Source organism: Chlamydotis macqueenii, chromosome W (genome assembly GCF_036417535.1).
Source record: "Chlamydotis macqueenii isolate bChlMac1 chromosome W, bChlMac1.mat, whole genome shotgun sequence".
Lineage (NCBI taxonomy): Eukaryota > Metazoa > Chordata > Aves > Otidiformes > Otididae > Chlamydotis > Chlamydotis macqueenii.
Window position 1 is genome coordinate 54,015,759 of NC_141592.1, and position 17,840 is coordinate 54,033,598.

The 17,840-nt window shown below is 47.1% G+C and overlaps 1 protein-coding gene across 3 annotated transcripts in view; it reads right to left on the bottom strand.

Moving 5' to 3' along the window:
* LOC147596818 (kinesin-like protein KIF2A) overlaps window positions 1-17,333 on the bottom strand; it is a 99,130-nt gene extending 81,797 nt beyond the window's left edge. For all 3 annotated transcript variants that reach the window (XM_086769531.1, XM_086769530.1, XM_086769528.1), the window contains exon 1: window positions 17,270-17,333. In XM_086769531.1, coding sequence (XP_086625657.1) covers window positions 17,270-17,333 — 64 coding nt within the window. The remainder of the gene's footprint in view (window positions 1-17,269) is intronic.
* Between the last annotated feature and the right edge of the window lie 507 nt (window positions 17,334-17,840).

Genomic DNA, 17,840 nt, shown 5'->3' on the forward strand with positions numbered 1-17,840 from the left:
CATTACTGTTAAATTTACTTTTTGTTCAATCTCAACTCACGTGGGATTTTTTCCTGGTTTTCTTTTGTTTACAAATACTCCCCCTGTTCTCTCAGAGGGTGGGGGGGAGTGAGAGAGAGACTGCATAGTCTGGTTCTGATTGGGGTTGAACTACGACAGTTATTTTGGCGCTCAATGAGGGGCATGAAGGATTGAGATAATAACAGATCTGACTTTTTTTTTTTTTTTTTTTGCTTGTAACAAATCTGTTTATACATGCTCATTGTATTGGTTGTCAGTTATTGGTCATGATGTTGCAGTGGTTGGTTATGTTGTTGTATTGTCTATGCTCCTATATGTAATATGTGTTCCCAGTGGTGGTGTTTATCACCTCAGGGAAAATGATGAGAATTATCCTTCTGTTATACTACACCATATCAATCTATGACATGGTGACACCAAAGGCCTTAGATATAAATTGGTATTCCTATGTGGGCAGCTTCCCAAATTCTTTCGTTTCCAGGGTAGTTAAACCACTTTTTGAGAACTTTAAAGATCTGGGGGATATTCAAGCCACTATGATATTGTTGTTATGTATCTTGAATATGTGCCAAGTCTTGTCTAGGGCTGCAAAACCACTTTTTGGGAATCTCCTCCCAAGAGTTACCCTGAGACAAGATAGTAATATCTGGCATGGTATGAGGGAGAACAAACTGACCTGCAATGTAGGGACTCAAACCCCAGCAACAGGCATTGCAGCTGAATCAGAGGGTGAACCTGTGCTAGTATCAGTTGCCCCTGCATACAAGGAGACTTGGAAGCGGAAGTCAGCTCGTTTAGTGAGGGATGAAGAAGCCCCTTCTAGGAGGGAGCAGGAGGAAGAAGAGGAAGGTTTATTTGCTTTATGCCAAGGAAGAACTCGGCAGGCAGGCTCTTTCTCAGAGGAAGAACTCCTAAATGAGACAGTGAGCACCAGATTTCTATCCCTGAGCGAGCTGCCAGACATGCGAAAAGATTTTAGCCGTCATCCTGGGGAGCACATTATCAGCTGGCTGCTGTGGTGCTGGGATAATGGGGCCAGTAGCCTGGAATTAGAGGGCAGAGAAGCTAGGCAACTGGGATCCATTTCTAGAGAAGGGAGCATTGACAAAGCAGTTGGAAAAGGGACACAAGCCCTCAGCCTCTGGAGGTGACTCCTGTCAGGTGTGAAGGAGAGGTATCCTTTCAAGGAGGATGTAATGTGTCACCCAGGCAAGTGGGCCACCATGGAGAGGGGTATCCAGTACCTGAGGGAACTGGCTGTGGTGGAGGTCATTTATGATGACCTGGACAGTGATCAGTTACCTAAGGATCCAGATGAAGTCGGGTGCACATGACAAATGTGGTGGAAGTTTGTTCGAAGTGCACTGTCATCATATGCCAGCTCATTGGCAGTTATGACCTAGAAAGATGGAGAGGAAGAAACAGTGGATGAACTGGCTGGCCGACTCTGGCAGTACGAGGAAAGCCTGTCTTCCTCCCTATGGGCCTGCGTCTTGGCTGTGGAGAAACTGTCCCAGGAGTTCCAGCAATTCAAAGCAGATATGTCCCGTTCCCCACTGGTAAGGGCCAATATTTCAGCTATTAGAAGTAAACGTTTCCCTGCTCAAGAGAGACAGTACACATGGCAGGGTACCCTGTGGTTTACCTTGTGTGACCAAGGACAGGACATGAGGGAGTGGGATGGGAAGCCTATCTCTGCCCTAGAGGCACGGGTATGTGAGTTGTGTGGAAAAACCATTGCAAATAGAAGTTCTCCCCGGAAAATTGCTGCACCAGTCTCCAATAGGCAGAGTAGAAGGAATAGCTTTAGTTCTGACCCTCTTGAAGGGACCTCTCATGCATATTTAAAAGAAATGAACAATGAATACTGTGGCCAGGATTAGAGAGGCCCAGCCTCCAGCCAGGTGGAGGAGAGGGATAACAGAGTTGATTGGACTGTGTGGATCCCATGGCCTGGCATGTCAGACCCACAAGAGTATAAAGCTCTAGTGGATGCTGGTGCACAATGTACCTTGATGCCATCAAGCTATAAAGGGGCAGAACCCATTTGTATTTCTGGAGTGACAGGAGGATCCCAACAGCTGTCTGTATTGGAGGCTGAAGTGAGTTTGACTGGGAATGAGTGGCAAAAGCACCCCATAGTGACTGGCCCAGATGCTCCATGCATTCTTGGTATAGATTACCTCAGAAGGGGATATTTCAAGAACCCAAAAGGGTATCGGTGGGCTTTTGGTGTAGGTGCTGTTGTGGTTTTGTTAGTGAGGGGGGGGCCTAAGGTGGTAGCTTCTGTAGGAAACTGCTAGAAGTCGCTCCCCTTTGTTCAGTGGACTCGGCCGGGCCTAGGGTGGACCTGCTGCTGGCCAAGGACAAGCCGATTGGTAGCAGAATGTTCCGTGATAATGCCTCTTCGATAACGTATTTAAGAAGGGGAAAACAGAAAAAAAAAAGAGGAGAGAAGATGTGAAGCAGCTGAGTGGGGGCAGAGGCACAGAGGGGGAGGCGCAGGCCTCATGGGCCTTGCAGGCCTCACCCTCTGGCCTCTCGCCGGGCAGCCAACTGGGCCCGACTCGGTCCAGCCTGGCTGTAAGAAGTGGAGAGGAGATGAGAAGTGAATAAGATGTAGATATCTCTCAGGATCTTTTTTTATCAGCCTGTTGTGAGGAACGGCTGCAGATGCCAAGGTCAGTTCAGAAGGAGGGGGAGGAGTAATGCGGCTCCTGGCCAAGATTCCCCTGCAGCCTGTGGTGACGAACGTGGTGGAGCAGGTTGTCCTCCTGCAGCCCATGGAGGTCCACGGAGGAGCAGAGATCCACTTGGAGCCCGTGAAGGACCCCGTACCGGGGGAGGTGGATGCCTGAAGGCACCTGTGGCCCATGGAGGGCCCGCTGGGACAGCTGTTCTGGAGGGACTGCACCCCGTGGAAGAGATGACCCACGCCAGAGCAGTTCCACGAAGGACTGTGGCCTGTGGGAGGGACCCCACAATGGAGCAGGGGAGGAATGTGAGGAGTTCTTCCCCCGACCATGAAGCAGCGGCGTGAAACAACGTATGATGAACTGACCGCAACCCCCATTCCCTCTTCCCCCCTGTGCCGCTCAGGGAGGGGAAGGTAGTAGAGATAATGTTAAGCTTGGGAAGAGGGAGGGGTGGAGGGAGGTTATCTTGTTCTCTGTCTCATTCTCCTGCTGTTTGTAGTAATAAATGAATAGTTTTCCCCAAGTCAAATCTGTTTTGCCCGTAACGGTAACTTTAAGGATTTCTCCCTGTCCTTATCTCAAACCTCGAGCTGTTTTTCCTTATATTTTCTCTCCCTGTTCTCTCGGAGGGTGGGGGGAGTGAGAGAGAGACTGCGTAGTCTGGTCCTGATCAGGGCTGAACTACGACAGTGCTTTGGAGATAGAGGAAATTATACAGTTGTCCATCTTGCCTGGTCTCTCAGAGGACCCTTCTGTTGTGGGGTTGCTGAAGGTTGAAGATGGCTGAAGGTGCCAATTGCTACCACAACTGCGCCAACTGAGACTCCCTGATGCCCATCCATAAGCTGATTCATCGGCTGGAGAGCCAGGGAGTGATCAGCAAGTCCCACTCACCTTTTAACAGTCCCATATGGCCAGTGAGAAAATCTAATGGAGAGTGGAGGTTAACAGTGGACTATCGTGGCCTGAATGAGGTAACACCACCACTGAGTGCTGCTGTGCCAGACATCTTAGAACTTCAGTATGAACTGGAATCCAAGGCAGCCAAGTGGTATGCCACCATTGATATTGCCAACACGTTCTTTTCAATCCCATTGGCACCAGAATGCAGGCCGCAGTTTGCTTTCGCTTGGAGGGGGGGTCCAGTACACTTGGAATCGACTGCCCCAGGGGTGGAAACACAGCCCCACCATTTGCCATGGGCTGATCCAGACTGCACTGGAAAAGGATGAAGCTCCAGAGCACCTGCAATATATTGATGACATCATTGTATGGGGCAACACAGCAGAAGAAGCTTTTGAAAAAGGGGAGAAAATAATTGAAATCCTTCTGAAAGCTGGGTTTGCCATAAAATGAAGTAAGGTGAAAGGACCTGCAAGAGAGATACAGTTTATGGGGATAAAATGGCAAGATGGGCGTTGTCAGATTCCAATAGATATAGTAAAAAAAAAATAACAGCTATGGCTGCACTGACTGACAAAAAGGAAATGCAAGCTTTCCTGGGCGTTGTGGGTTTCTGGAGGATGCATATCCCAAATTATAGTATGATTGTAAGCCCTCTGTATGAAGTAGCCCGAAAGAAGAATGATTTTAAATGGGGCCCTGAACAACAGCAGGCTTTTGAACAAATTAAACAAGAAATTGTTCATGCGGTGGCTCTTGGGCCAGTCCGGACAGGGCAAGAGGTAAGAAATGTGCTCTACACCGCAGCTGGGGAGAATGGCCCTACCTGGAGTCTCCGGCAGAAAGCACCAGGGGAAACCCGTGGTCGACCCCTTGGGTTTTGGAGCCAGGGATATAAAGGATCTGAGGCCTGCTATACTCCAACCGAAAAAGAAATCCTGTCAGCATACGAAGGAGTTCGAGCTGCTTCAGAAGTGATTGGTACCGAAGCACAGCTCCTCCTGGCACCCCGACTGCCAGTGCTGGGCTGGATGTTCAAAGGAAGGGTCCCCTCTGCGCATCATGCAACAGATGCTACATGGAGCAAGTGGGTTGCACTGCTCACACAACGGGCCTGAATAGGAAACCCCAATCGCCCAGACATATATAGAAATAATTACAGACTGGCCAGAAGGCAAGGATTTTGGAAAGCCACCAGAGGAAGAAGTGACGCATGCTGAAGAGGCCCCACCATATAACAACCTCCCAGAAAATGAGAAGCAGTATGCCCTGTTCACTGATGGGTCCTGTTGTATTGTAGGAAAACATTGGAAGTGGAAAGCTGCTGTGTGGAGTCCTACATGACGAGTTGCAGAAGCTGCTGAAGGCCAAGGTGAATCGAGTCAGTTTGCAGAGGTGAAAGCCATCCAGCTGGCTTTAAACATTGCTGGATGGGAAAAATGGCCTGTGCTCTATCTCTACACTGACTCATGGATGGTGGCAAATGCTCTGTGGGGGTGGTTAAAGCAATGGAAGCAGAGCAACTGGCAGCGTAGGGGCAAACCCATCTGGGCTGCCGCACTGTGGCAAGATATTGCTGTCCGGTTAGAGCATCTGGTTGTAAAAGTACGTCACGTAGATGCCCACGTACCGAAGAGTTGGGCCACTGAAGATCAAAACAACCAGCAAGTGGATCAAGCTGCTAAGATTCAAGTGGCTCAGGTGGATCTGGACTGGCAGCATAAGGGTGAACTATTTTTAGCTTGGTGGGCCCATGATACCTCAGGCCATCAGGGAAGAGATGCAACATACAAATGGGCTCGTGATCGAGGGGTGGATTTAACCATGGACACTATTGCACAGGTTATCCTTGAATGTGAAATATGTGCTGCAATCAAACAAGCCAAGCGGTTAAAGCCTCTGTGGTATGGAGGACGATGGCTGAAGTATAAATATGGAGAGGCCTGGCAAATTGATTACATTACACTCCCACAAACTCTCCAAGGCAAGCGCCATGTTCTTACAATGGTGGAAGCAACCACTGGATGGCTGGAAACATATCCTGTACCCCATGCCACCGTCTGAAACACCGTCCTGGGCCTTGAGAAACAAGTCTTATGGCGACATAGCACTCCAGAAAGAATTGAATCGGACAACGGGACCCACTTCTGAAACAACCTCATAGACACCTGGGCCAAAGAGCATGGCATTGAGTGGGTATACCACATCCCCTATCATGCACCAGCCTCTGGAAAAATTGAAAGGTATAATGGGCTGCTCAAAACGACACTGAAAACAATGGGTGGTGGAACCTTCAAAAATTGGGGTAAACATTGTTGTCTGTCCTACGCTGAGTGACTGTTATGACAGATGGAGCCCAAAGTTATGGACTGGATAAACTCAACAGACCTTTTGAAGGGATGGGCCATGGACTAAGGGAGTTAAATCTGTGTGTCTGCATACAAGTAGATCAAAGGAAGAAAAAGTTGATGATTAATCAGAAAGTGTAGGATCTGGGCATGATATAGATGGTATGGAATAAGGGGTGGATAATGTCCTGGTTCTGGCCAGGATAGAGTTAATATTTACCTGAGCTGGGTGGAGAACTGAAGCTGGTAGCCCCTATGGCTGGGATAGTTAACTAATTAGCTAACAGCTGGGGTTAATTTACCCAAATTAGCCAAAGGGCTCTTCCATCCCATCTGACATCATGCTCAGTATATCAGTGAGGAGGGTGCTAAAGGGAACCTCCTGCTACTTGGAAGAAACTGGGTGTGGAGATTTGTTGTAAGGCATTATACAGTATTTGTATTCCATCACTGTTTTGTTTTCTTCTGTTGTTACTGTTAAATTTACTTTTTGTTCAATCTCAACCCACGTGGTTTTTGTTGGTTTTTTTTTTTCCCTGTTTTTTTTTTTGTTTTTTTGTTTACCAGTTCTCCCCCTGTTCTCTTGGAGGGTGAGGGGAGAGTGAGAGAGAGACTGCGTAGTCTGGTCCCGATTGGGGCTGAATTACGACAATATACAATATGAACAGGTTTGCAGATATAACTAACAGTAGTTTAAGACAATCTACATCTGAATTACCATAGTTTTAGATCCTTTCAACATATTTAATTAAAAACTAACACTGATGCAGTGGACAGACAAAAGCAGCCCAGAGTTAAATATCTCAAACAGCTGTGGAATCACACCAATAGTCAAAATTAACTGTAGCTAATTTAATTATAATGAGTGTCTAACAGTCTTAAGTAAGTATCAAAATCTCTACCAAAACCCAGGAAAAATTGGTCCAAATGTTGTAGCTAGGAACATTTGTTTTAGTGTCTATGTTCAGTTCAGTATTGAGAACAATTTAAATAAAACCCCAAATACCAAGTCACAATAAATCCTGAAGATTTGGAATATACAACTGCAAGCAAGTTTTAAAAAATTACATTAGAAGGAACTGTAATTATTCCCTCAAAAAGCTAAAAAGAAATTCAAGGAAACATTCAGTTCTGAAAAGACACAAGTGGCAAAACTGGAAAACATAGATAAGCTTTCAAGTAAGCAAATAGAATTGCTCGTATACCTGAAAGTTTGTTCCTATTTTTGAAACAGATGAACAGAAATAACAAAAAATGTATTACAGCTCCATAAAACCCTTCTACCCTACATCTGGAAATGTAGTCAGGCATGATCTCTTCCCAATGATTTATCATTTCTTCCCACCTCAGCAAGGTGGGAAGCTATACTTGGTGCCATGCTGCTAAGCAGCAGCATGGCAAAGTCTTCAGTTCATAAAGCCATAAGAAGAAAACACAAGTAAAACTGACCCCAGGCTACAGGCCGTTATAGAGGGTGGGTGGAAAGAGCAATAACTCTACTTACCAAACAGAAATAAACGATAGATACCCCCATAACATGATGAGGGGAAAAAACATGCAATACAAGCTATGTAATCCTAGTAGCCATATACAGCTCTAAAGACATTATTGCCAGTATGTAATGCTGTATTAAACACGCTTATGGAACAAAGATGAGAAGATTCTCTGAAGATCAGGACTTCAATTCTTGTCATTCAAAAGCTATTTATACAAAATACAGAAGATCTACATAAATATCTGAGAATCTGCAAGTTACAGTGAAAATACACTTATTGCATAACAAAAGCAGAACACTTAAAAAGTTATTTGAAAAACGACACAGAAAATAACACATCCTCCTGGTCAACACTTCTATGTTGACCAACAATCCCCAGAAACTCTGGATGTAACAATATGAGAATCTACACTGAATAAGTAAGCCTAAATGTTGGACCCATTAGCTCCACCAGCAATAGTAGACTTGAAACTCTGCGTGTGATCTGTACACTATGTAAGGACAAAGACACACTGTGTCCATATGGCTTACATAGGATTTAGGTAATTGAGTCAAATGATTTAAATGTGGTAACAAAAAAAAGTCTTAATCACAGGGAAGGAATGTCACAAAAGGAAAGAGTAAAAACACATTGCCATTTAAATCTACCCTCAAGAGCTTGTAAAATAGAGTGACTACTCTAACCTGAATAGAATTTTTATAGCATCATTATACCTTCTACCTTGCTATAAAATCATTGTTGCTATTGGGAGGTGTATGTGAAGATCAAGATCATCATACATACCCAGAAGACAGAGGATGGTACAGACCTCTCAGTTCTGAGAAACACCAATTGCACCGAAGTTGGGCTTTAAAGAAAAAAATTTACAGCCCTTACCATTACAAAAATTTCATCTTGTTTATGTTTGAAGGCAAAACAGTTACAATACTTTGGCAAGCCTAAGGAGAGGAGCTGCCATTAGGTTTTGGACTAGATGGATTATCATTGACCGTGACCAGTTCCAGCTGCTTCAGAGACAAATGAAGAAAATTTTTAAGTAGGCAATTACAAAATAACACAGCCACAGGCAAGATTTCTTCCTACTTCGCGTCAATTAGAGGTTATTTAAACTACAGACTCAGGTAGAACAGAAACTACCTTTTACAGATGCTGTGTGGGGTAACGTTAGCAGGGCTGCATGTATGCAGGAGGGGCAGTCTGCAGTGATTCGCGCGCTAGGCGCGGATAGGTCCATGGGTGCAGGGGGCAGGTGCGTCCACGTACGTGGTGGGCACGGATAAGTCCATGGGCGCAGGGGCAGGTGCGTGGCGGGCACGGATAGATTCATGGGCGCAGGGGGGCGGGTGCGTTCGCGTGCGTAGCGGGTGTACGGGTATTTAACCCTGTGTTGCGCAGCATTAAATTGAAGGCTTGGCTTGACGGTATCCGTGTGATGCCCTGCTTTCCCCGGGGCGGGGCTCCAGTGCGTGCGGGGTAGGTTAGCTGGCAAGAGAAGCCTGCAATGCTGGTGTATTTTTTTTTTAATTTTTAGTGTAAAATTGGATATTCCTACCATCCACATCAACATCCTTCTTAAAAATCTACTGTGCTTCTAGATTCTACCTCCTCTGGTAACAAGCTCCACATGATAACTGTACCTAGTTTATTCTCCTTTATCCGTTTTAAGTTTTCTCTTTCAAACACTGACAGCTCTCCTGTCCTTGTATTATGAAAAAAAAAAATGGGCACGAGCTCATAATCTTTCTTTTTTACACTATTTGATGGTTAATCCCTAAAAATTTAGCATTTTTCCCTTCCTGCAAGTTCTGTCAAATCTTCAGTCACTCTTCCAGTTACAAGAACATCCCTTTCCTCGTTCCTGTTAGATTATTTCTGTCATTCTGTCACAGTGAGATCAGAACTGTATTCCCCTCTGCTTTCCAAATGAGCAAATATATAATTAATTTCTCTGTTGGGGGGGGGGGCGCTACAGTGTCAGCTTCTGCAAGAAGCTGCTAGAAGTTTCCCCTTTGTCCAGTGGACTCGGTCGGGTCTAGGGTGGACACGTCGTTGCTAGGGCCAAGCCAATTGGTGACAGTCATAACGCCTCTGTGACAACATATTTAAGAAGGGAAAAATAAAAAAAAAAAAAAAAGTGAGTGAAGAAGCAGAAGCATGGGCACCTCTCTACTTCCCTAAGCTTCCATGTGATAAGGCACATTTTTCAAGACTGGAAATGCAGTCCATTCTTAGCAATTCACAACCTAAAATGAACAAGTTCTTTACTATTTCTAAGATAGATTACCAAATGTAAGAGTCAGTCAGAAGATCAGCATTGTCTCAACCTTGTCATCAAGGACACGGCACCTCCAGTTAGACTATGGATTTGATGTGGCCTAAAAGTTAGGCTCACAACTTGACATGAGTTGCTGTAAGCCTCAGTTGCTGCTCCCATGAGTGGAATGCGGTTTCTATGGATACAAGAGGTGTAACACTCCTGGAAGGGGGGGGAGGTGCGCTGAATGGACTGTCCGTTCTCCGTTATCAGGGAAGGACCTGAGCTGCGAAGCTAACTGCATAGCTGCTATCAAGGAAGATGAAGATGGATCGCAACAGCTATCCCAACACTTTGCTCATTATAATGTCATTATAATACAAAACCACACCTCCATCCTAAAGGCTACCCACCTCTGAGGTAAACCACGCCTTGGACACTCCCCTCAGGGCATGTGCAACAGTGCCACCTGGGAGAGGTGGAGATCGGGTAATGAGCTCTGAGAAAGGTGGAGATCCCCAAAGCAAAGGAGGAGCAAGGTTTGTTACTTAGCATAAAAGGTCGACCCCTAACAATAAGACCCCTGAGAATTCCCCCCACCAAGGACTGCCATTGACATCGATCGTGAAGACCAGCGGGACGCTGCCTGGATCTGGGACCATAGGGATGCCTTGGACCCGCGGTGGTAGCTATTATCCTCTTTCCTGTCTTTACTTATCTTTCCTTTCCACTCCCTTTTATCTATCACGTGCCGCTTTACGGGCAAAATAATGAATCATAGAATCATAGAATGGTTAGAGTTGGAAGGGACCTTCAAAGGTCATCTAGTCCAACCCCCCTGCAAGGAGCAGGGACATCCCTGACTAGGTCAGGTTGCTCAGAGCCTCATCCAGCCTGGCCTTGAACGTTTCCAGGGATGGGGCTTCCACCACCTTTCTGGGCAAACCTGTTCCAGTGTTCTATAACTCGCATTGTAAAATTTTTTTTCCTAATATCCAATCTAAATCTACCTCCCTCTATCTTAAAACCATTACCTCTCATCCTATTGCAACAGGCCCTACTAAACAGCCTCTCCCCATCTTTCTTATAGGCCCCCTTGAGGTACTGGAAGGCCGCTATCAGGTCTCCCCGGAGCCTCCTCTTCTCCAGGCTGAACAGCCCCAACTCTCTCAGCCTGTCCTCATAAGAGAGGTGCTCCAGCCCTCTTATCATCTTTGTGGCCCTCCTCTGGACCTTGTCCAGCTGGTCCATGTCCTTCTTATGTTGGGGGCTCCAGAGCTGGACGCAATACTCCAGGTGGGGTCTCACCAGGGCAGAGTAGAGGGGCAGAATCACCTCCCTCGACCTGCTGGCTATGCTCCTCTTGATGCAGCCCAGGATGCGGTTGGCCTTCTGGGCCGCAAGGGCGCATTGCCTGCTCCTGTTGAGCTTCTCATCCACCAGCACTCCCAAGTCCTTCTCCTCAGGGCTGCTCTCCATCCATTCCCCGCCCAGCCTGTATTTGTGCCTGGGATTGCCATGACCCAGGTGCAGGACCTTGCACTTGGCCTGGTTGAACTTCATGAGGTTCTTATGGGCCCACCTCTCCAGCCTGTCAAGGTCCCTCTGGATGGCATCCCTCCCTTCCAGCGTGTCGACGGCACCACACAACTTGGTGTCATCAGCAAACTTGCTGAGGGTGCACCCTATCCCACTGTCCATGTCACCCACAAAGATGTTGAACAGGGCTGGGCCCAACACGGACCCCTGAGGGACGCCACTCGTGACCGGTCTCCACATGGACATTGAGCCGTTGACCACCACTCTCTGAGTGCGGCCATCCAGCCAACTCCTTATCCACCTAGTGGTCCGTCCATCAAACCCATGTCTCTCTAGTTTAGAGAGAAGGATGTCGTGTGGGACAGTGTCAAAAGCTTTGCAGAAGTCCAGGCAGATGATGTCAGTTGCTCATCCCTTGTCCACCGATGCCGTCACCCCGTCATAGAAGGCCACCAAATTGGTCAGGCACGATCTGCCCTTGGTGAAGCCATGTTGGCTGTCACCAATCACCTCCTTGCTCTCCATGTGCCTTAGCATGGTTTCCAGGAGAATCTGCTCCATGACCTTGCCAGGCACAGAGGTGAGGCTGACCGGCCTGTAGTTCCCTGGGTCTTCCTTATTCCCCTTTTTAAAAATGGGGGTTATGTTCCCTCTCTTCCAGTCATCGGGGACCTCACCAGACCGCCACGACTTCTCAAATACAATGGCCAGTGGCTTGGCAACTTCATCCGCCAGTTCCCTCAGGACCCGCGGATGGATCTCATCAGGTCCCATGGACTTGTGCACCTTTAAGTTCCTCAGATGATCCCGAACCTGCTCTTCGAGCACAGTGGGCGGTTCTTCATCCTCGCAGTCCCTGCTTGCACCTTCTACAGCTTGGGCGGTGGGACAAGAATTCTTGTCGGTGAAGACTGAGGCAAAAAAGTCATTGAGAACCTCAGCCTTCTCCATGTCCTGGGTAACCAGGACACCAGTTCCCTTCTGGAGGGGGCCTACATTTTCCCTGGACTTTCTTTTGTCCCCTACGTACCTATAAAAGCTCTTCTTGTTGCATTTTCTATCCCTGGCCAGATTCAGTTCTGCCAGGGCTTTGGCCTTTCTTACCTTATCCCTGGCCACTCACACAGCCTCTTTGTAGTCCTCCCAGGCTACCTGTCTCCGTTTCCACCCTCTATAGGATTCCTTTTTTACTTTCAGTTGGTCCAGGAGCTCCTTGCTCATCCACGCCGGCCTCCTGGCCTTTTTGCCCGACTTGTTCTTCGAAGTTTGTACTGTTTGATTGAAAACAACCCTTTTGGCATGTTCGCCTTAATTTTGCACTTCGAGATCACAGTAAAAGAATCATCATGAGTCCCGAGTGGACTGTGACACCAAGGCATATTTCAAGCAACATAGATAAATTATACTGAAATAAGTAGTAAATTTCAGTATCAGAAATTATTATAAAAAGCCAAACTAGTTGACTTAATACACTCTTACATTACATGAACATAACTAATTATTCCAGTTATAACTTAAAATATTATCTGCAACTCTAGATTACATTTATACCAGTATTTACCCACTGAGAAAAAAAAGATACACAGCAAGCAGCTCTGCAGCATCAGTCCTTGAAAATGTTGGGTTTTATCCAAACAATGTTTTTTGTGTAGTTTTGGCCACGAGTTTTAATAATGCTTTTAATTTGTAAAACATCTCTTTTCTATTCAGTCCTATAAGAAATCTCTCATGAAACACTTAAACCTAATTAGAACTTGTCAAAATGACAGAATATGTATCTTCTTTCCATTATGTTCTGGTCACATTCTCACATTTACTGTGTTCTACATATCTTTGCAATTTTGTTGTAATGAACAAGTATGACATTTAACAGTGATGTTTCATCAAAAAGTTCCTATTCTGTTAGTTTTTATTTTTATTTAAAGAAAAATAGAGCTATCTAGAATTAATAAAGCTCTGTATTCAGAAAAGTGTTTAACATAACTGATGGACAGACAGGAAAAAATGCATACTTTTTTAAATGACCCGATTAAAAAACTAAAACTTTATTCTTCTCTGGATTCAGCAAATAAACAGGTAAATAAGGAAATTTTAAAGAGTTATTATACTTACCTCTCAAAACAATATTTAATTTTGTCATAGTTCAGCCCTGATCGGGACCAGACTACGCAGTCTCTCTCTCACTCCCCCCACCCTCCGAGAGAATAGGAGGAGATGATATAAGAAGAAGGGCTCAAAGTTTGAGATAAGGACGGGGAGAGATCCTTAAAGTTACCGTTACGGGCAAAACAGACTCGACTTGGGGAAAACTATTCATTTATTTCTTAAACTAGCAGGAGAATGAGACAGGGAACAAGATAACCTCCCCCGACTCCTCCCTCTCCCCAGGCTTAACATTATCTCTACTACCTCCCCCCCCCGAGCGGCACAGGGGGGAAGAGGGAATGGGGGTCGCGGTCAGTTCATCACGCGTTGTTTTACGCCGCTGCGTCGTTGTCGGGGGAAGAACTCCTCATATTCCTCCTCTGCTCCATCGTGGGGTCCCTCCCACGGGCCACAGTCCTTTGTGAAACTGCTCCGGCGTGGGTCATCTCTTCCACGGGGTGCAGTCCCTCCAGAACAGCTGCCCCAGCAGGCCCTCCACGGGCCACAGCCTCCTTCAGGCCTCCACCTGCTCTGGCGTGGGGTCCTCCACGGGCTGCAGGGGGACAACCTGCTCCACCATGGTCTTCACCACAAGCTTCAGGAGAATCTTGGCCAGGAGCCATATTACTCCTCCCCCTCCTTCTTCACTGACCTTGGCATCTGCAGCCATTCCTCACAACAGGCTGGCAGACGCCTCTCAGGATCCTTTTTGCATCTTATTCACTTCTCATCTCCTCTCCACTTCTTGCAGCCGGGCCGGGCCAAGTTGGGCCCAGTCGGCTGCCCAGTGGGAGGCCAGAGGGTGAGGCCTGCAAGGCCCACAAGGCTTATGCCTCCCCCTCTCTGCCCCCCGCTCAGCTGCTTCACATCTCTCTTTTTTTTTTTTTCCTGTTTTCCCCTACTTAAATACGTTATCGCAGAGGCATTATCAGGGAACATTCTGCTACCAATCGGCTCGGCCTTGGCCAGCAGCAGGTCCGCCCTAGGCCCGTCCGAGTCCACTGAACAAAGAGTAGCAACTTCTAGCAGTTTCCTACAGAAGCTACCACCTTAGGCCCCCCCCTCACTAAACAAAACCAGAACAAATTTTTAAAAAGGACTTATTACAGACAAGACAACATATCAAAAAAAGCCCATACCAACACACCACTTTCTCCAAAAGTTTCTTGAACGGTTTTAATCATGCTTTCAGCTTAGAATAGCTAGTATGACACACAGCCCTGATTCTACCTAGGATATAGTTCTGGGTAGAGCAGATCCAGGTAGCTCACTGTTACTGAACCAGAAGATCATACTTCTCACCTCCGCTTCATCCTGGCCATTTATTTCCTATACACTGATACTGTTGGGGTCACAGATCCCTCTGAGTCATTTGAACTCAATAATCCTGCAGAAAACTAGCACATCCAAAATTTTTCTACTCTGTTTAGTGAATCAAATCATCAATTAATGTATTAAATCAACAGAGAAAAAAAAAAATCATTGGCCACACTGGATGGGAGAGAGAGTTTGTAGGAACAACACAGCTCACAGAGGCACAGGCAGCAAGATCTCCCCTTGTTAGAAACAGCTAGATCAATCTCGATTGCCTGTGCAACTACTGCTCAGGTTGGAAAACTACCTTCTGAAAGGCAATGTAATCTAAATGCAATCTAGTGCTGGCTGTCCTTCGATATCTTTCTCAAAATGCTCCCTTCCACATACCTAGGACAGTTCCTCCTACAGTTTACTGGGAAGAGAATGACTGGACACCACAGTAGCCTGAGCCATAACAGGGCATCTCCTCCTCCAGTCCCAATGAAAAACAAGCAAACCTCACAATAACCAGGACCATAACTCTGGTATGACACCACAGTGCAATTGCTCACACAAGGACTAAGTTAACACAAATGCTCAAAACCCTAAAGTTTGAGCAACTGCTGTGAAGGCATCCTCCTAGTATATTATTGATGTGTAATATATTTAATGTGCTGCATCAAATATTGAAGTGATACAGCAAAATATGTAAACCATTACCAGTAATGAAAATAAGTATTGTTATGTTCAAGAGTTACTGTCCTCACTTCTGACATTAGAAGTGAGCAGAACCCGGGGGGGAGGTTCTCATGCTTTATTTTCCAAAGGCATACAAAACAAACAGTAATATTTATTAGAAATTTACACAGACCACAGAAAAAAAAACAATTTAACAAGTTGCTACAGTGAGGTTTTCTTAAACATCAGACAGAGATCTGCAGGAGTTATGCAAATAACTGCCAGATCTATCAGATTCTTCATGTGACACACAAGTCATGAAGCACAAATTGAGGGGTTAGGTTTAATATAGCGTCCAGCCAACACCAATCAAGCTGCATAAAGCTTGTTGGTCACTTGTTTCCTGCCTCATGACAAAATCATGCTAACTTCTGTGCCTTTGACCTCCAGGTCTTTCTTCCCTTAAAAACATTTGCTTATTCTTTAGTAAGCTCCTGAATCCTGAAGACAGTTTACTAGAATAGCAAAGGAAAACCACAGTAATAACAGAATATAAGGATATTAAAATATACAAAATGAACAATGCATGATTTCTCACCACCCAATGTCCCAATGACCGATACAGCCCATCCCGAGCAGCGATCATGGAAACGACACTGAGCAGCAAGCAAAGGAGGGAGAGGGAGCCAGCAAGGTAGAGGGAACGATGTCAGTGAGCAAGCAAAAAATACGAGATGGAAAAAAAATGGAAAAATGGATATCCCCCCCTTGGGGAGGGCAACCTCCACTTATATACTGAGCATGATGTTTATGCCATGGAATACTCTCTTTGGCCAGTTTGGGTCAATTATTCTGTCTGTCTTTCTCCCAGCTTCCTCCACCTGCACATTAGCGAGACTTGGAAAGCCGGACAGTGTCCTTGATCTCATTAACAACTCATATCATCAGAGTGTTTATCAACATTCTTCACACACAAAATCCAAAACACACCAGCTACTGAGAGGAAGATTAACTCCATCCTTTCTGAAACCAGAACAACATATTCCCACTTAAATTGAACAGCTGAAGTCACAAGTTAGCATCCTAAACCTAACACACACACACTTCCTTTATTCACATGCATTTCTAGACAGCACCATACATCTTCCCATCAAGAGATGCTGGGCAAGATGAGAAACACTGGATCCCCAAGAGAGAAATAACAAATCATGGTCATAAATAGCAAGCACTCTTCTTATGTTTTAGTCATAAGGAACATCTGAAATAATAACATCAAGCTTTTTTGTCAAATGATGGAAGTGGCCAAAGGCATTCATACTGTTGTGTCATTTTTTTCAGAACACTGCTCATATGCCAGAGCAAACAAGAAGTTATTGCTTTACACTGAAGGCCTTTCTTCCCTCCATCACCTCACCCTATCCCCTAAAGCCCTTCCACCTCCCCGCCAAAACCTCCCCAGGCTTTCCTCTCCTCCCCAGATCACCTTATCACCCCCATTCACAACCACCCCGCACGTCTCATTGCACACTCCACACTTGTCCCGTTTTCTCCTCCCCCATGAGCCCATCCCATCCCTGCTTAATCCCCCTCGCAACCACCTCGCCCTTCTCCCCGCCATTTTAGTCCCCTACCCTGCAGCCGCTCCTCCCCGCCGCCTCCCCGCCCTGCTGCAGTCTCCCCGTCCCCAGTGGTGGCCGCCGCCGCTCGCGCTCCGCGCAACCGCCCTCCGCCGCCAAGCGCGAGCGCTCCCCTGACAACGGCAGCACGGGCCAGGCCCGGCCACTCCCCGGCCCCGCGCACACAATGAGCCCCACGCACGCAATGGGCTCCGCGCACACAATGAGCCCCACGCTCCGCTAGGCCGGCCCCTCCCGCCGCCCCTGTCCCACTGACCATCGCTGCGCTTGATCTCCACGTAGATCCCTATCTGGATCTTGCCGAAGTTGGCCGCTGCCATCGCTTCATGGGGCAGCCGGGGAGATCGGAGGCGCTGCCGGCAGGGCGCACAGGGGGCAGGGAGGGCGCGCACAGCAGCAGCGGAGGCGATGGCAACAACGACCGCGGCGGCTCCTGGAGGGCGAGAGGGAGGGAGGGAGGGAGGGAAGAAAGGAAGGGAGGAAGGGAGGGAGGAAGGGAGGGACGGACGGACGGTGAGAGGGAGGAGGGGGGAAGAGAGAAAAGGCGCCGGCCGGATACAACAGGCGCTTGAAGCTGCTGCGCCTGTGCGGTTCGTCGTAGCGTCACGGCTGGAGGCGGGGGCAGAAATGCTGCTGCGGTCGTCCTCGTTCTCCGCCCTTCGCGGTACCTCGGCGGGGCCGACACAAGATGGGCGCCTCTGCAACCCTGGGGCTGTCTCCCTGCTAGCTCGGGTCTGGGCCAGGAGAGTTTCGTCCCAGCTGCGGGCCGCCTGTGTGAGCCTCGCTTCTTGGCCCTGTCCTTGACTTACAAACACACACGCGCACCT